This window comes from Triticum aestivum, chromosome 4A (assembly GCF_018294505.1).
Source record: "Triticum aestivum cultivar Chinese Spring chromosome 4A, IWGSC CS RefSeq v2.1, whole genome shotgun sequence".
NCBI lineage: Eukaryota > Viridiplantae > Streptophyta > Magnoliopsida > Poales > Poaceae > Triticum > Triticum aestivum.
The window spans coordinates 15,918,659-15,937,633 of NC_057803.1; the positions used below are offsets into that span (position 1 = coordinate 15,918,659).

Below are 18,975 nucleotides of genomic sequence, written 5' to 3' on the forward strand. Positions count from 1 at the left end.
GGGTTCCATGAGTCATTTGTGGGGTCCATTCGTAAGAGCTTCATGGCCTGAGAGTTTATGGGTTTGCATGCAGGTAACCGTGGTGTACGTATAGGGCCCATGTGAACACCATCGATAGACAACAATACTGCAACGTATCCAAAACAATAAGGTGTGCATCAAGGGCCCTCATTGGGTGTGTCCATGTCGGACTAGCTAGGAACAAAAAACACAGCCGACGACGTAGGATAGGAACGGTGTCGGCCCAAAAGATTAGGATCGCACGAGGCGATCTAGGAGGCGACGAGGGTTCCCTGCGCGCCGCCGGTGACGCCGCCGGTTCCCCCTCTCTCCGTCGGCCGCTCCGGCGGCGGGAGGGAGGGGGAACCTCGGGTCTGTTCGCTAGGTGGGTGTGTGGTAGGGTTATGGTTAAGGGAGACGCTGCCGAGGCCGTTGCGGTGGTGTCATGTCGGAATAAGTTTCTCCAGGCTCCGTTCGCGGTCAGGCGAGGCTTTTGCCTCCGTCTAGGAGCCAGCGGGGTTGGGGATCTCCAGATATCGCCGAGGTCGCGGGCTATGGTGGCTGGAGGTCCATCGGCACTGGCCGTTTGGGTCCTCAGATGGGCGATGGATGCAGGGAGACGAAGACCCTTCTTCTTCCTTGTTGGTATGTTGGATTGATGTCCATGCCCTCTCAGCGCTGGTTTTAAGAAAGGAGGAAGCAGCATGGCGGCAATTGTACTGAGGTCGAAGATGATGACCTACTTGGGACTGGTTGCAGATCCTTCTGCTGCAGGGGTCTTCTCTCAAGATTCAGGGATGATGACACAGGGCTCCGGAGATATTCTTGTGTTATGGTTGTCTTAGGGTACTTTAGGTGTTCATGGTTCTTTGTGTTTGCATTTCAGTGTGTTTGTGGGTCAACTACTCAGTACTGATTCGTGATATGAACGATAAAAATTCTCAAAAAAAAAGAAGGAATGGTGTCCTGTGCGGCTGAGCTGTGATTGGTTAGGAGAGAATGAAATATCGCCCCAGATACACCCTCCCCTCACGAAGCATGCAATCCCCTTTCCCCTTCCTCGCACGCGACCTCCTCGTCTCCCTCACTCACGCCTCTTCTCCTCCGCCCCGCGCGCGCTGTCCTTCGGCGGACGAGGAAGGCTGGTGCCAGCAATGACCGCAGAGAGCTAGGTCGGTCGGCAGTGGAGGTGCGGATGCGGCCAATGGGCATAGCAGAGCGAAGCGGCGCGGCGGTCGAGCGCGATCCGTGGACATCGACCTTAGAGACCAAGCTGGGAGGAAGGAGGAGAAGAGGCTGGAACTGGGGGGGACTCGGCGGAGGAGTAGAGGCCGCAGCGGTGGATCGGAGTTTGTATCGCGGTGTAAGACAATAAGTTTTGGGGAACCAGCACAACCCTCTAGGGGTGGCTTATCTCATTATATATAATGGTTGTGTTACAATATGTACCATATACGTACATAGGTACAGAAGCTATACATAGTCTAACACCCTCCCTCAATCTTAGCCACTTTCTAAAGAACTGAGAAGGGTAAGATTGCGCCTACAAGCCTCAAACTGTGGCAGCGGTAAAGGCTTAGTGAAGATGTCTGCAAGTTGATCCTTAGATGAGATAAACTTGATCTGGAGTTGCTTCTGTGATACACGTTCCCGTACAAAGTGATAGTCAACTTCAATGTGTTTCATTCGGGCATGAAATACTGGATTTGCAGAAAGGTATGTAGCACCGATGTTATCACACCAAAGAATAGGAGGCTGTGGTTGAGACAAACCCAACTCCTGAAGCAAAGACTGCACCCAAATAATCTCTGCAGTAGCATTAGCCACAGCCTTGTACTCAGCTTCAGTACTGCTACGTGACACAGTAGCCTGTTTCCGAGCACTCCAGGCGATCAAATTAGAGCCAAAGAATACTGCATAACCCCCCGTGGATCGCCTGTCATTTGGGCTACCAGCCCAATCTGCATCAGAGAAGGCCAAAAGGACCCGAGAGGAAGTCGGCCGAATATGCATACCAAATGTCAGGGTGAACTGAACATAACGAAGAATGCGTTTAACAGCAGCCCAATGAGTATCTCTGGGAGCCTGAAGATACTGACAAACCCTGTTAACAGCATAAGAGATATCTGGTCTCGTGATCGTCAAGTACTGAAGTCCACCAACAATGCTCCTGTAGTCTGTGGCATCCGCAGGAGACAAAAGCTCACCATCAACAGCTGTTATCTTGTCGGTAGACGACATGGGTGTGGTGGTCGGTTTGCACTTCAGCATGCCAGCTCTCTGTAACAACTCCAAGGAGTACTTCTTCTGCGTAAGGACAAGACCAGTAGCACGAGAAGTGACCTCAACTCCAAGAAAGTAGTGAAGCTTCCCAAGATCTTTGACCGCAAAATCAGCACCAAGAGAGCAGACAAGAGCATCAGCAGCATACTGAGAAGAGCTGACAAGGATAATATCATCGACATATACCAAAAGATACATATTGACTTCTGGCTTTTGTAGAAGAAATAACGAAGTGTCAGCAGTAGATGGCACAAACCCATGAGCACGAAGGGCAGAGGCAAGGTGGGCATGCCAGGCACGAGGAGCTTGCTTCAAACCATATAGTGCTTTGGAAAGACGACAGATATAGTCAGGACGATCAGGATCAGAGAAACCAGGCGGCTGTTTCATATAAACCTCTTCCTCCAAAAATCCATGTAGAAAAGCATTCTGCACATCAAGTTGACGAAGTGACCAACCACGAGAAACAGCAATGGAGAGAAGAAGCCGAATAGTGGTAGGCTTGACGACAGGACTGAAGGTGTCCTCATAGTCAAGACCATGACGCTGCCGAAAACCGCGAGCAACAAGTCGCGCTTTGTAACGCTCAATAGATCCATCTGAATGCTTCTTCACTTTGAATACCCATTTTGAGTCAATAACATTTACCCGTGGTGGTGGAGGAATGAGAGTCCATGTCTTGTTACGAAGAAGAGCATGAAACTCCTGCTCCATAGCCTCTCGCCAATGTGGAATGCGCAGGGCAGCCTGATATGAGCGAGGCTCAGAAGATGGATCCGCAACAGCAGCAGCCAAACAAGCAGCCAACCAAGCAACCGTACCATCCTTACGTTCCTTAGGTTTGAAAATGCCACTGCGACTGCGTGTATGTGGTCGGGACACAGGAACCACCGAGGTCGACGGAGCAGCCTGCAACGGGCTGGAGGACGGCGACGTTGACGAGTCAGCCGGTGACGAGGAGCCAGTCACGGTAGCCTCGGACTCGGTTGGCGAAGAAGGCCGACCCACCGGCGAAACCGGCAGAGCAGACGAAGCAGCTGGCGACTCCGGCATCACAGACCGGGCCGATGGCGAGCTCGGCATAGTGGGCCGTGGCGCGGCCAGTGTCGCGGGCCGATCCGCTGATGAAGGCGACGTGAGGACCCGAGCCGCGGGCGAAGACGGCGTGACGGGCCGAGCCGCAGGCGAAGACGGCGTGACGGGCCGAGCCGCGGGCGACTCGGCGGCCGCTGGCGAAACGGACCGAGCAGTGGAGATGCTCGGCGCGACGGGCTCGTCGGGTGACCATGCATGGGCACGCGAATCGATGCCATGCAACATAGGGCGATCGACGTGCCCACCAGAAGACGACGATGATGATGGTGAATCCTCCAACAGCTCCAAACGAGCTCCACGTCCGGTTCCTGCACCATGGTTAGGTAACAGCAAAGGAGAGTATGCAACATCATCAAATTGGTCAGAAGCAACAGAGGATGAATGCAGGGATGGTGGTTCGACAGTGGACACAGGAAGGTTGGCAAAGGGAAAAACATGCTCATCAAACACGACGTCCCGAGATATATAGACACGATTAGTGGGAACATGAAGACATTTGTAACCTTTATGAAGAGATCTATAGCCAAGAAAAACACACTTCTTAGAACGAAACTCAAGCTTGCGCTTGTTATATGGACGAAGATGCGGCCAGCAAGCACACCCAAATACCTTGAGAAAGGTATAATCAGGTTGTTCATTAAGGAGAACCTCAATGGGAGTCTTCATGTTTAAAACACGAGTAGGAGTACGGTTGATGAGAAAGCATGCAGTGGTGAAAGCATCACTCCAAAACCGAAACGGAACAGATGCATGGGCCAAAAGAGTAAGACCACCTTCAACAATATGACGATGCTTACGTTCGACTGAACCATTCTGCTGATGTGTATGTGGACATGCTAAACGATGAGCTATCCCAAGCGACTGAAAGAAAGAGTTGAGGTTGCGATACTCGCCCCCCCAGTCTGACTGGACATGAACAATTTTGTGCTTGAGAAGACGTTCAACATGTTTTTGAAACTGAACAAAAATATCAAACACATCAGATTTGCGTTTAATAAGGTAAAGCCAGGTAAAGCGACTATAAGCATCAACGAAACTGATATAGTAATTATGACCACTGACAGAAGTCTGAGCAGGACCCCATACATCTGAAAACACAAGTTCTAAAGGATGTTTCACCTCACGACTGGACTCCGAAAAAGGAAGTTGATGACTCTTCCCCTGCTGACAAGCATCACACACTGCTACATCTTTATGACTAGACAAACTAGGAAGCTCATGACGACGCAAAATATGACGGACAATAGGTGTGGTCGGGTGACCAAGACGAGCATGCCACTGTGACGGAGAGACCCGAACTCCACTGAAAACACGAGCGACACCAGGATGCTCCAGACGGTAGAGGCCCTGGCACAACCGCTCACTAAGAAGAATGTCCCTCGTGCCCCGATCCTTAATAAAAAGATCAAAAGGGTGAAATTCACAAAGCACATTATTATCACGTGTGAGTTTAGGAACTGAAAGAAGATTACGGGTCACAGATGGAACTCGAAGAACATTGCGAAGCTGAAGACTCCTATTGGCATGTCTAGTGAGAAGAGATGCTTGACCAATATGAGAGATGTGCATACCTGCTCCATTGGCGGTGTGGATCTTGTCGGAGCCATGATAGGGTTCACGAGTGTGAAGCTTCCCCATCTCGCTGGTTAGATGCTTTGTCGCCCCAGAGTCCATGTACCAGTGTGGATCGATGGAGTAGGACTGAGTGTGTCCCTGTTGCTTCTGCGGCGCGGGACGATCAGCCATGGCGACCTGACGGGCATTGTTGCGTGTATCTTTGCCGTCATTGCCAAGACCAAGGAAGCTTCGCCGGAAGCGCTTATGACACTTGGAGGCCCAGTGCCCATCGCGGCCACAAAGCTGACACACACGTGGACCGCCAGCCCCCGGTAAGGTCGCAGTAGGTGGGGGGGCCGAGGCGGGCGACGGTGGCAGCCCCAAGGGAGACCGGGGTGATGAAGAAGAGCGGCCACCCTTGGTGGCGGCGTTGGCCGAGAGGGAGCCAGTGCCCCTGGTGCGGCGAGTCTCGACCCGTTGCTCAGTGAGAAGGAGCCGAGAGAAAACCTCGTGTGCCAGCATGGGTGTTGAGTTGCCCCGCTCGTTGATGATCTCGACTAAGGCATCATACTCCTCATCAAGACCATTGACAATAAACGAGTTGAACTCGGAGTCGGTGAGGGGCTGTCCAATGGAGGCCAATGTGTCGGCGAGGCCCTTGACCTTGTTGTAGAACTCAGTGGCAGTGGAGTCAAGCTTCTGACACTCTCCAAGCTGACGACGGAGTGCAGAGACACGAGCCTGGGACTGCGCTGCAAAGGTGCGCTCAAGGATGGTCCAGGCCTCATGAGACGTCTTCGCGAAGACAACAAGGCCGGCAACTGCCGGCGAGAGCGACCCCTGAATGGAGGAGAGGTTCGCCTGGTCCTGCCCCGTCCAGACGCGATGGGCCGGATTGTAGACCGGACCGTGCACGCTGTCTACCAGCGCGAGTGGGCAGGGAAGCGATCCGTCGACGTAGCCTAGCAGGTAGTGACTCCCCAAGAGCGGGAGAACCTGCGCACGCCAGAAGATGTAGTTGTCGGCGGAGAGCTTGATGGTGATGAGATGACCGAAGTGAAACGGCGGCGGCGAAGACAATCCCATCGAGGAGGCTGCCTGGGGTGCAAACACCATGGAGGCAGCCGGAGGCACCGAAGCCGATGCGGGAGGAGGCGGGACCGCAGCCAGGGCGGGCGCCGCAAAGCTCGCGGCCGGTGCGGACGCCGCAAAGCCCGCGGCCGGGGCGGACGCCGCCAACCCCGCCAGCGGGGCAGTGTGATCCGCTTGCGGCAGGAGCGGCGGGACGACGCCTGCGGAGTCCGCAGCGGACGGCGGCGCCGCGGTGTGGACCACGAGGTCACGCCCAAGCGAGGGCGCCGGCGGCGTGGAGAAGACGGAGCCGATGCTCCTTGTCCCGATCGGAGCCGGAACAGAGACGGCATCGAGCGGGAGGTTGAGCAGAGCCGCAAGAGAGGCCGGGAGGAAGCCCGCAGCAGTGGAACCGGTGGTGGCGGCGCTCGACATGGCGGCGGCGCGATCGGTGGCGCGGCGGCGGCGGTGAAGGCGGCGGCGGCTGCGGCGGCGGTGCGGGTATTAGGGTTTAGAAGCGGAAGCGATCGTAACCTAGCGTGATACCATGTAAGACAATAAGTTTTGGGGAACCAGCACAACCCTCTAGGGGTGGCTTATCTCATTATATATAATGGTTGTGTTACAATATGTACCATATACGTACATAGGTACAGAAGCTATACATAGTCTAACACGCGGGACGACGGTGAGGAAGGCGAGCCGGAGGTGCCCTCGCTGCTGCCCCCACCACTTCGCGTCTGTACAGGTCGTTGCTGCCGCTGCTCTTCTTCCGTTAGGAAGAAAGGTCGATAAATGCAACAAGTTACTTCACCCTCCCAACTCCCTCTGCCGCCGGTCGTTCCTGTTGTTGATTGCTGCTGCTTGCTATTGATGCTCTGCCGCTGCTGCTGATTTTGTCATTACCACTGTCCTAAATCAGTTTCTATTGTTCACCAACTCGATTTGGTTCTGATGACATGCTATTAATTAGTGAAGGGGCCATAACACATGATTATGGGAGATACTATCAATGGATGCTTACCTCTTAGTACATGTTTATCACAATACTTTAGAACTTAAGTCCATGTTCTTTTCTTGGGGTTTGATTCCCCAAGTGGCATCGATGCCTGTGGGGTTTCAGTTGGCCCCCTCCTGACACTCCTTATCCCTAGGGTTTCAATTTCTAATCCATGTACAATCCTAATGGGATATGGGCGTATGGCTCTATATAGGTGGATGTGATGTACATCTATAGAAGAAAATTTTGCAGTACCGTTAGTTGATTGTTTTGGTTGTGCTACTTATGACATTGATATGTGTGTAAAGTGGGAGCGGTTTGCGAAATCGAAAGGTGAACTTGTTATTCTTGCTGGCTTTCTGGGTGTTTTTATTTCAAGTGTATTTGCTTGCACTTAGCATAACATGAACATACCTGCAGGGATTATCAAGTACAAGAAGAAGTGCGTGCATGGGACGAGCAAGCTAATTCCTGGAAGCGGACTTACTGCTATGGTTGTGTTAATGATGACAGAGTGTTCCCATCGTTGAAGCCAAACTGACAGATGGTGAGCAACTTGTCTTTTCTATCTGTGGCTGGTGAATCTTGTTTTGTAACAAGTGTAGTAATTTGTTGGAGCTTTCCCGTGCCAAGTACATATTGCAGTTATCATGAGCTATGACACAAATGCTTAACAGCCTGCTTGCTTCTGCTTATGTACATCGATTTAGTCCAATGTTCTTTTTAAGCCTCCAATGCTCTTCGCATTTTGAGTAACTGAATCTAGCTAGTAGCAATCATTTCGAGATTTACACAATATTGCAGTCGTGTGTTGTAACACTGACACATATGCTTAACAACCTGCACACTTTTGCTTCAGTAATTTTTTTTCATTTATCACTGACTGGATCTCTTGGGTCTTCATTGTCAGTATAGTTAGTGCAAACATGTTTGCGTTCTGTTACCCTTTTAACTAAGTATGATTTATTACAGAGCCTGGTGTTGATCCTTTTGCTCAAAGGAGGGAAGAGAAGAAGGGCAGCATCGATAAACAAGAAAATAACAGACGTGGGAATTTGAAGAACGGGCCATCGTCGGATTTTCTCGCAGGTGAGGGGAGGCGTTCAGGGGATCGGCTACGAAGGCGCTGGCCACCAAGCGCCGAGCGGCAGCTAGCCTACAACGAAGATCTGCACAAGGGCGCTACAAGATCTGCATGGACGTCCTAGAATCCACCGGGTGAGATGGATTCTTTTTCTCTTTTATTCTCCACTCGTCCTGCTGTAGACCAAATAGATCAGATTTATTGGAAGATATGTTGTGATGTTGATGATTGATTTCAGTCTGTAGTAACATGAGTCCCACGCTCGGCCTCCTGCAAGGGCGACCTTTCCTACTCCCAAAAGCAGACCTGGTTCAAGATCAGAGGCAACAAGTAAGCTCCTACTATGTGTCTATGTTAATTTGTCATCTCAGTATAATTCATCCCCATCCCACTACATTTAGTTCAGTTCAGTTAAGTGATTAGGCATAATGCGCGAATGCAAGCAAGGTTGGGATGAATGGGTCGATGGTGTCATGCCTCGGCCCACAGGACCAGGTAAGGCAACTTGCACTTTGATTTCCAAAGTGGTGGTTTGGACAGTACTATAACCTGATGGTCATCTTCTCGATCTACATCAGCTAACAAGTCAAGATTGAGGTGGACACTGGAGCTCCCTCAGTATTCTGTAGAGGCTGTGAACAAGCTTGAGGGACCTGAAAGTTGAGTGTTGGTTTTCCTTTATTTTTCAAGTATTTTATAATTTTTTATTCTCCACTCTAAACAGTTCACTTCAATATCTCTTACACAAAAGCAACTCCCAAGGGCGTTCTGAAGCTTACGAAAGTGGAAGGCCTAAACATCTATCATCTAAAGACTCATTCGCAGATACTACTTCAGGGTTATTTCGCCACTTCACTGAAAATGAAACCAAACATTTCTTCTTCTTTTCTTTGTTGAACAGAAGTACCGACACACAAAGTATATTCCATAGATCAAAGAAGAGTAAATGTGTATATCGCACAATTCAAAGGTTAAAATATTGTTCTGCTAAATAACCCCATCATCTCAGTAGTTTGTGGGTCATTACGATCAGCATTTACGATTTGCATCAAAGTTTTCTATGCATGCAAAAAAACTACTCTGATCAAGTTGGTATGGAGTTGGACACCCAGACTTTTTGCGCATCTAAGTGTCGTGACATTGATTGTTTCATCTAATTCTCCATGTGCCAAGTGATGTAAATACTGAAAGGATTACCATTTTATTATATTAACAAAGACAATCGTTTCCTGTAACTACTACAGTATCTTGACCGATTCCAACTAGATGGAACTGGCTCAATTGTACAAGAAGTACAAGGACCAGGGTATGATCTATCTGCATATGATCAGTCCTTGATTTTCAGTTATGATATATTATGCTTACAATTTGATGTGACTACAGGTTTTGAGTTCCTTACTTTCCCATGCAACCAGTTTGGTGGGCAGGAACCTGGCATTAATGAGTAAATTGTTCAGATTTCTTGCACTCATTTGAAGGCCGAGTATCTGATTTTTGACAAGGTAAATGTGTGCGTGATACTCCCTCCTCCTTTTTTCTTGGCGTTTCTCTGCTTCAAGCTGAAAGAAACGATTGCATTTGTGTACAATGTACACTATGACTGCTTCCATGAACAATTATTATAATTTGATTGAGGAAACACGATCCAGCCTGTGTACTCTATTTTTTATGCAGTCTGAGCGATATAAAATCTGAAACCAATGTTGGTTATTAGAAAATCGGACTTTAGTTGTACCAACTGACTGGGCGTGTCCGTGCTCCTGTGTTCTTTTTTTAGAAAAGGAGGAATACCCCCGGCCTCTGCATCTGGTGCTCCTGTGTTCTTGGGGCTACGATAACCTCCTTGTGTGCCCCTCAGCATTAACGAGATAATGTTGGTCCAATGCTTATAATTTAATCAGTGGTTCCTACTGAATTTTTAAAAGGTCTATGCCTAATTTGGTGTTGCTTATTCAATTAGCTTCACATGTTGCAACTAATCATGTTTGATGTGCTGCCATGCTCTCAATATTATCTTGTTCAGTGCTATAATTGGGGCCATGCTCTTAGTATTGTGTTGTTTTTACGCACTCAACACCTACTGCAGGTGATAGACTCGTAAAAAAAATCTAAGGTTAATATTTATGCTCAAGGAGAAAAAGAGGAATCTACATATCTTGGTGATGCTGAGATGTGTAGGCTTTCTAATATTGCTTATTCCTGATTGATATGTCATCAAATCAAGTAAAAACGAGTATGCTTTGATCCATTCCACATCCGTTGAATGTAACCTCTTGGTACTTCCTACTTTTCAGTAGATTTTTGAGGGGGGAGATACATGGTCTCAATACTGCATTCGGTCTAGAAGAAGCTGATCTGTATGAGATGCGGCAGTGCCAGGGGACAGTTGCTTCTGCTATTTTTGGTAACTGCATCTTCTTTTCTATGCCAATTATATTTACATGGTGTCATGTTTCCATGTCAGTGCTAATTGCACATTGTGTGTGAGCTTTCTTATTTGTTTTTCTTAGGGAATTATGATATAATGCAACAATCAGAAAAGATTAGTACATTTTCAAAAGATATTGTTTGCTTCATGTTTCTGGATGAAGAAACTGAAGCTGCAATAAAGAAGATCAGTACTGTAGATAATACGAAAAGAATTGGGCTGTGGCGGGTGGTTGTTGTGCACAACCTTCCTTATCCTGACCCCACAGCTTTCGTCAAAATTAGCCTAAAATCACTGTGCAGTTCATTATGAAGAAAATAAATAAAAATACTACTGAATCGACAGAGTTTTGAGGCCGGCTTCGCCGTTGCTGTACTGTACATTTAGTTATTTGATTTTCCTAACTGAATCTTTTAGGTGCCAGTTACTTCTGGCATGGAGATTGTGCACAAGCGATGTGAACTAAAAGTTAGTTGTAAAGATAATTCTACGCAATCTTCTAAAAGCAACATGTGCTCTTATCTAGATAACTGATCCAACATGTTTCATTCTTTTCTGCATTGGGTCAGTATGTGAAAAGTTTCTCGACTCCACAATCATTTTTCTGTTCTGTTGAAAGGCAAGAGTATGCCATGCTTAATGCGAATCAGCATGAGCGAATTGTTTTCCTAATCGTGTATTTTCCTTGTGATAATTTTTTAACTGAATACCTTGTGATATTTTCCTCAAACAGGTTCCAAAACTATTACTTCATCGACTCTTTCCTGATGTGCGGTATTCACTCTGGATCGATGGGAAACTTAAACTTGTGAAGGATCCTTATCAGCTGTTAGAGATGTCAAAGATGGTTTAGGCGTCGTAACCCTCAGAGAGAGTCGGCCTCACGTATATATTGCCAAGTATCGATCTGGTACAGGGAGTATTGCCCAAGGCAAGAGAGATACACGGGAGTAGAGATAAGAGAGAGAGAGAGAGAGAGAGAGAGAGAGATTTAAACAGAAAGATAATAATCTCTACAACTCTAACTACTCCTAACGTGATACAATATGCAAGACCGAAGTTGTTTAACATCCTCCCTTAATCTGAACTGCGCAAGTTAAGATTACGCTTGAACTCTTCAAACGGTCTTGTGGGCAAAGCCTTTGTGAAGCCATCTGCAACCTGATCCTTGGAGTGAACAAAACGAATGTCCAATTCCTTGCTAGCAACCCTTTCCCTCACAAAGTGATAATCAATCTCAATATGTTTGGTTCTAGCATGAAAGACAGGATTAGCAGACAAATATGTGGCACCAAGATTATCACACCATAGACAAGGTGTTTGTGTGTGATGTATCCCAAGCTCTTTAAGGAGTGACTTTACCTAGATAATTTCTGCTGTGGCATTAGCAAGTGCCTTATACTCTGCTTCAGTACTTGACCTTGAGACTGTAGCCTGTTTCTTTGGACACCATGAAATTAAGTTAGGACCAAAGAAAACTGCAAAACCACCTGTAGACCTTCTATCATCTAAGCAGCCTGCCCAGTCAGAATCAGAAAAAGCACTGACTAGGGTACATGATGACTTACTAAAAGTCAGTCCAGTACTCAAGGTGTTTCTTATGTATCTCAGTATGCGCTTGGCAGCAGTCCAATGAGCTGTGGTTGGTGCATGAAGAAACTGACAGACTTTATTGACTGCAAATGAAATATCAGGCCTGGTGAGAGTCAAATACTGAAGTGCACCTACCATGCTCCTATACTTGGTACCATCCTCTTGATTCAAGAGTTCACCTTCTATAAGGGATAACTTTTCTGAACTAGATAGTGGTGTTGGTGATGGTTTACAGCCCTGCAAACCTACTCTAGTCAGCAAATCAGCTGCATATTTTTCTTGAGACAAATGTAGACCACCTTCTTTGTTTCTTTTAACTTCAATACCAAGGAAGAAATGCAAGTCACCTAGATCCTTAAGAGCAAATTTTGAGTTCAAATCCTTCAATAGAGCTGTCACAGCTTCATGTGAGGAGCTTGTAACAATAATATCATCAACATATATGAGCACAAATATGGATGTGTTGGACTTGTTATAAATAAACAATGATGTATCTGATTTTGAGGGAACGAAACCAAGTTGCTGTAATTTCGAACTCAAACGAGAATACCATGCCATGGGAGCTTGTTTCAGTCCATAGAGAGACTTATCAAGCCTGCACACATGAAATGATTTGTTCTTGTCTTCAAACCCAGGAGGTTGCTTCATATAAACTTCCTCTTCCAGAACACCATGAAGAAATGCATTCTGCACATCTAGCTGCCTGAGACTCCATCCTCTGGATACAGCAATAGACAGAACAAGACGAATAGTTGCAGCCTTAACAACAGGACTAAAAGTATCCTCATAGTCTATGCCATACCTCTGTTTAAAACCTTTTGCAACAAGTCTAGCTTTGTAACGATCCATAGTGCCATCAGACCTCTTTTTAATCTTGAACACCCATTTACAATCAATAACATGTTTACCTTGTTGAGAAGGAACTAGGTGCCAAGTTTTGTTTTTGCGAAGAGCATGAAATTCTTCCTCCATGGCCTTCTTCCACGTGGGGTCAGCAAGTGCATCATGAACAGTGTGGGGCTCTCCTGAAGAAGCAGCCAAACCAAATTTCACCTTGTAATTTACTGGCTGAATTGTACCACTTCGGAGTCGAGTGCGCGGCTGTGTGGCTGTAGAGAAATCCACGTTCACAGAAGATCCAGCCACCTGTTGTTGCTGCACCGGACCAGGTGGTTCAGCCATGGAGTCCGCTGACGATCCCGAGGTGGCAGTAGCAGAACTGCCCCCGATGCCCGCTGGATCCTCTACGAGCGAACGTGCAGCTGAAGAAGAAGGGACCGCCACAGAAGATCCGGGTGTACCAGCCGGATCGGGAGCGAAGCCCGCGTCAAGTGATGATGAGGGGCGCAGGGTCCGCCTGGCATAGACATGCGGAACCGGCGCATAGCGACCGGCCAGCTGCGCCCCAGGCGTTGATTGGGCCAGCTCGTTCGCGTGGCCAGGCGCATGGGACGCAGACCGTGGGACCGACGCGGGTTGGCGCGAGGCGGCCGGCTTGGGCGGAGACAGCGCGTTGTCGCGCACCAGGTGGCAGGGCGGGGATCCCGGAGAGAATGCGGTCGGCTCGGCAGCGGTCGGACGCACCGATCCCAAGGGGGATTGCACCAAATCCTACATGGCTACTGTAGGGCGCCTCGCTACAGTATTTTCTGCATGGTTTGGACTCGGTGTTGCACCGTTTTGTGGTCCATTTTGTTCTGCAGAAACATGCTCAAGGGACAGATTAGGAGGATTAGTCATAACAGTTGAATCAATACAATTATCATCACCACCGGAATCATCGTTGGTAAGATGTGTTGGAAGTAGAAGGATTTCTTGTCTAAGGAGAGCATCGGCATTGGGATGGATTTTTTCAAAGGGAAACTAAGTTTCGTCGAACACAATATCACGAGATATATAAACACGCCCCATAGACACATCAAGACACTTGACGTCTTTGTGCTGTGCACTGTAACCGAGGAACACATATTGTTTGGAATGAAACATGAGTTTGTGAGGATTATAGGGGCGAAGATTAGGCCAACATGCACAGCCAAAAACACGAAGTCTAGTGTAGTCAGGTGTGATATGCAAGAGACGTTCGGTGGGGGTTTCATTTTGGATGACACGACTAGGCCACATATTAATGAGATGGACAGCGGTAAGAAATGCTTCATCCCAAAATTTGAGTGGCATAAAGGCAGAAGCGAGAAGGGCTAACCCTACTTCAACAATATGCCTATGTTTGCGTTTTGCGGAACCATTCTGTTGATGAGCATGAGGACAAGATACATGATGAGATATGCCGATTTGTTGGAAAAAAGAATTTAACTTCTCATATTCTCCACCCCAATATGATTGCATGGCAAGAATTTTGCTATCAAATTTACGTTCAACAAGTGCTTGAAAGTTATGAAAAACTTGAAACACATCAGAACGTTTTTAAGGAGATAGATCCAGGTGTATTTGCTATAGTCATCAACAAAGCTAACATAGTAAGAATGTCTACCAACAGAGGTGGGTGCAGGACCCCAAACATCAGAAAAAATAAGCTGCAAAGGCTTGGTAGACACACTAGAAGAAACATGATAAGGTAATTGATGACTTTTTGCTCTTTGACATGAATCACAATTAGTTTCAGAATTTCGCTCACCAACAACTGGGAGTTTATTTCTACTAAGAATTTGATGAACAGTAGCAAAAGACGGATGGCCTAATCGACTGTGCCATCTTTCAGCAGAAAGCTTGATGGCACCATACACTTGTTTATTAAACTGGCAATACTTGGGAAGCAATGAATAGAGCCCTTCAATGCAAAGACCCCTATGGAGAACGCTCTTCGTGACCTGATCCTTGATCAAAAAGAAAAAAGGGTGAAATTCTAGAAACACATTGTTGTCAAGAGCAATGCGGTGCACGGAAAGAAGATTTTTGGAAGCATTTGGAGCATGCAAGATTTCTTTTAGAACTAGATTTTTGTGTGGGGTTTTGATAATTGATTGACCAACATGACTTATCTCCATACCTGGACCATTAGAGGCGGTGTAGACTTGATCATGACCACGGTACTTTTCATGCATCGTCAGTTTCTCCAACTCTCCGGTGATGTGGTTTGTCGCACACGTGCCCATGTACCAGTTTGTGTCAACACTGTATGAAGTATCAACTGCAGCTGCAACCTTTTTCTTTTGGGAAGTGTTATCGGCATAACGCCAATCACAATCTTTGGCTAAGTGATTTGTTTTCTTACAAATTTGGCATCTCCCCTCATAGCCATCATAGCCTTGAAAGGGGGGACGGTTTCTGTTGTTGTTGGAGTTGCCCCGATTGGAGTTGCCTTGGTTCTGGTAGCCACCGCCACCATTGTAGCCTCCACCTTGGTTGTTCTGGTAGTAGCCGCCACCACCAGATCCGTGGCCGCCACCACCAGGACCATAGCCGCCGCCAGGGCCATGGCCGCCGCCGCCAGTACCATAGCCGCCGCTAGGGTTGGCGCTGTAGCCGCCGCCACCGTAGTGGCCGTCGCCATTGCGTGATCCACCGCCGCCCTTCTGCTGGTTGCGGTAGCCTCCACCGCCGCCCCTTCCCTGGCGACCACGAGAGGTAGAGTTCGCCGAGGACTTGAACGCGCGCGGACCTTGTGCGATGAAACATCTCCATCCTCTGGTCATAATTGGACACAAGAGAGAAGAGTTGATCAACGGTGACAGGAACGGGGGAGACATCAAGGGCGGAGACAATGGCCTGGTATTCCATGTCAAGGCCCGCAACAATGAAGGAAATCAGCTCGCCCTCATCGATGGGTTTGCCCGCTGCCGCGAGTTCATCAGAGAGCGCTCGCATGTGGCCGAAGTAGGTGGACGCTGATTGAGAGCCCTTCTGGGCATTGGTGAGGGCGGCCCTGATGTTGTTGGCGCAGGAGAGAGAAACTGCAGCGAACATGTTCCCAAGGGCAGTCCAGATCGCGTGCGAAGTTTCCAGCGACGCTACCTGAACGAGCACTTCCTTGGAGAGATTCCTAAGAAGGTATGCGACTATTTGCTGATCTTGGATAAGCCAGGGAGTATAGGCGGGGTTCGGCAAGATCTGATCCTTGCCTTCTTTGTCCTTGGACATGAGGGTTTTGGGAGGTTGCTCAATGGTTTTGTCAAGATACCCAAACAACCCGACGCCCATGATCTGTGAACGAGCTTGTGCTCGCCACAAGACACAGTTCGTTCGGGTGAGGGGTTCGGACGTGTTGTTGGTGAGGCCAGAGTTCATGATGGAGGTGGAAGACGACATTGTTTGCTGGGGAGATTGGTGCGGCGGCTGAGAGGGTTGAGGTTGATGAAGGTTGCGGCTGGGATGATCAAAGGAAGGTAGCTAGATGTGTTTGGAATAGGCCTGCTCTGATACCATGTCAAAGATGGTTTAGGCGTCGTAACCCTCAGAGAGAGTCGGCCTCACGTATATATTGCCAAGTATCGATCTGGTACAGGGAGTATTGCCCAAGGCAAGATAGATACACGGGAGTAGAGATAAGAGAGAGAGAGATTTAAACAGAAAGATAATAATCTCTACAACTCTAACTACTCCTAACGTGATACAATATGCAAGACCGAAGTTGTTTAACAAGAGAGGTAAACATCACGTTCTCTCACTGACCTCCGTCTGCTACTTATAAACTACTTTGCACACAACTCAACGAAAGCATGCCGTCAAAAAGTAAGTTTGCTTGTTGCCAGTGCCACTTATGCTCTATTTGTTGTATTAAGAGATCCAAGCTGCACCATATTCTTACTTTAATATTAAGTCTGCTCTTATCTAGATTTTGACTTCTTATTATTTTGATTTTGTATACACTATCATGCCGCAGATTCTTGTGGAGGAAAAATGTGCGCTTCGCTATTTCCAGGCATTATAGACACTTTGATGTCCTTGAGGAAGCTGAGGCCAACAAGTCTGGTGGGAAGTATGATAATGCTTCAATTGATAACCAAATAGAGTTCTACAAGAGAGAGGGTTTAATCCATTATTCATCAGCTAAGTTCCTTATTACAAGTGGTAATGGTTCTTCTCGCTGAATTCTGATATAGAAATATTTCTCCTAAGAACATAAGCGATACATTTTTCTTGAACAGATGTCCCCGAGGGCTGTGTAATTATAGGAGAGCACATACCCATCACCAATCTATTCACATGCCTTTGGTTCAATGAAGTTGATCGTTCCACCTCAAGAGATCAGCTAAGCTTTAGCGCAGCGAGGAATAAAATAAGATCAAGAGTTCTTTTTGACAACTAAATAAGATCAGGAGTTAATTGGACTGTAGACATGTTCCTGAATTGTGGAAGGCGTGATTTTGTTGTTCAGGTACTTTCGAGTTAATGCTTTGTGCGGCACGTCATTCCATTTGCAACCTATAAGTACTACTGCATCTTGGTACCGAGTGCAGACTTGTGAAATTACACCCACATAATGATGGATCTTCGCATCGTCATAGGGAGCTGTTTGAAAACAACATCAGTGGATTGATGATTTTTTGGAAAGAACAATGCCAGGATCTTTGACAGAATAGAATTTTACTGGAGTTTGAGGCTATATTATTGATGAGGTATCCTGGAGAGCTGCAAGCTGCCTTTCTTGTTTTGAATCATGTTCCTGTTGTTTTCTCCCTGGTGAGAGTGTATTATGTGGGTAGTGTAATCATCATGATCTCTGAGGCTATGTATAGAGTTTCATCATTGTTTTCTTGAAAATTGACCCTCTAAATTCATGTTCTCTTATAACTTATTCTGTAAAATCTTCTCTGTATTTTAATGAAGTTTGATGTCACGCCATTGGAGATAACAGCAAGTAGAACATTACAAGCCTTATTAATTGCTACTGATGCTATTGATTGTAGTTAAGCTCGTCCATTTTGTTGGAGGCCAGCTATGTGCCAAACACAAAAAAAAAACGAAATGGTCGCCACCTACATGGCCGGCTCTAGAGAGCTTCCGCTCAAGTGGCGCACCAAAGGTGCGCCCAACCACTAGTAGAGCTTCATGACCCGACACCTTTATTCACCACGAAGACCATACACATGCACCAAGTAAGACTATAACGATAAAGAGAAATAACAATACAACCATAATCAGCGGCATGAGCATATTAAATGTCGACCCAGCTTAGGTAAAACGCATAGCAAGCCAGCCATAATAGACACATGCAAAAAAAAGAGCTAAATTACGACCGAAGAATGATGTGGCAAGACACGCCTCTCCAAGAAGAGGAGGCAAACAGACTAAGACCCGTAAAAAATGTGAAGCAAGCAACTTCGTACTCCCGACCACTCTGCTCAAACGAACCACCACACCATCGCAGTCATTGCGAAACACTTTCTTTTTCACTCTTTTATTCCTTCTTCAGTTCCTGGTTTTCTTTTGGACGTTTTTTATTTGATTTTCCTTTTTATCATTTTCCTTTTTCTTTTTTCATTGATGCGTGGATTATTCACAAATTCATGAACATTTTTCTTAAAATTTCATGAACCATTTTTCCCACCATGAACTTTTGTTCAAATATGCACAAAAATAATTCCAAAATCGATGAATTCCTTTCAAATTGGTGACTTTTAAAAAAAATTGATGATTTTTTTTCAAATCGGTTAACTATTTTTTCATATTCAATGAAAATTTTCAAAATCCGTGAACTCTTTTCAAACCATTGATTTTTGGCCAAAATCAATGAACTTTTTAAAAAATTGCGAACATTTTTCAGAACTGATGAACTTTTTTCAAATTTATGATTTTTTAAAAATCGATGAACTTTTTTCTAATTCACGAACTTTCTTTATTACATGAACTTCTTTTAGTTCATGTTTTATTTTCAAATCTGTGAGCTTTTAAGTGTTGATCTCATTT

General features: G+C 46.7%; 1 protein-coding gene and 1 long non-coding RNA gene across 3 annotated transcripts; both read left to right on the forward strand.

Annotated features, from left to right (window-relative positions):
• Positions 1-7,424: 7,424 nt before the first annotated feature.
• On the forward strand, positions 7,425-8,573 carry LOC123081586 (uncharacterized). Of its 2 annotated transcripts, XR_006438747.1 has the most exons (4): positions 7,425-7,553; positions 7,979-8,224; positions 8,329-8,420; positions 8,502-8,573. It is a non-coding gene; the product is annotated as an uncharacterized lncRNA (long non-coding RNA). The 2 variants fall into 2 exon arrangements; XR_006438746.1 differs by having other exon boundaries at positions 8,329-8,555.
• A 1,624-nt stretch (positions 8,574-10,197) lies between these two features.
• LOC123083697 (probable hexosyltransferase MUCI70) lies at positions 10,198-17,156 on the forward strand. The gene is made up of 3 exons (XM_044505655.1): positions 10,198-10,494; positions 11,252-11,355; positions 16,949-17,156. Exons 1-3 carry the CDS (start codon positions 10,450-10,452, stop codon positions 17,154-17,156), a joined length of 357 nt encoding a protein of 118 aa, XP_044361590.1. The 5' UTR covers positions 10,198-10,449.
• The last annotated feature ends 1,819 nt before the right edge of the window (positions 17,157-18,975 follow it).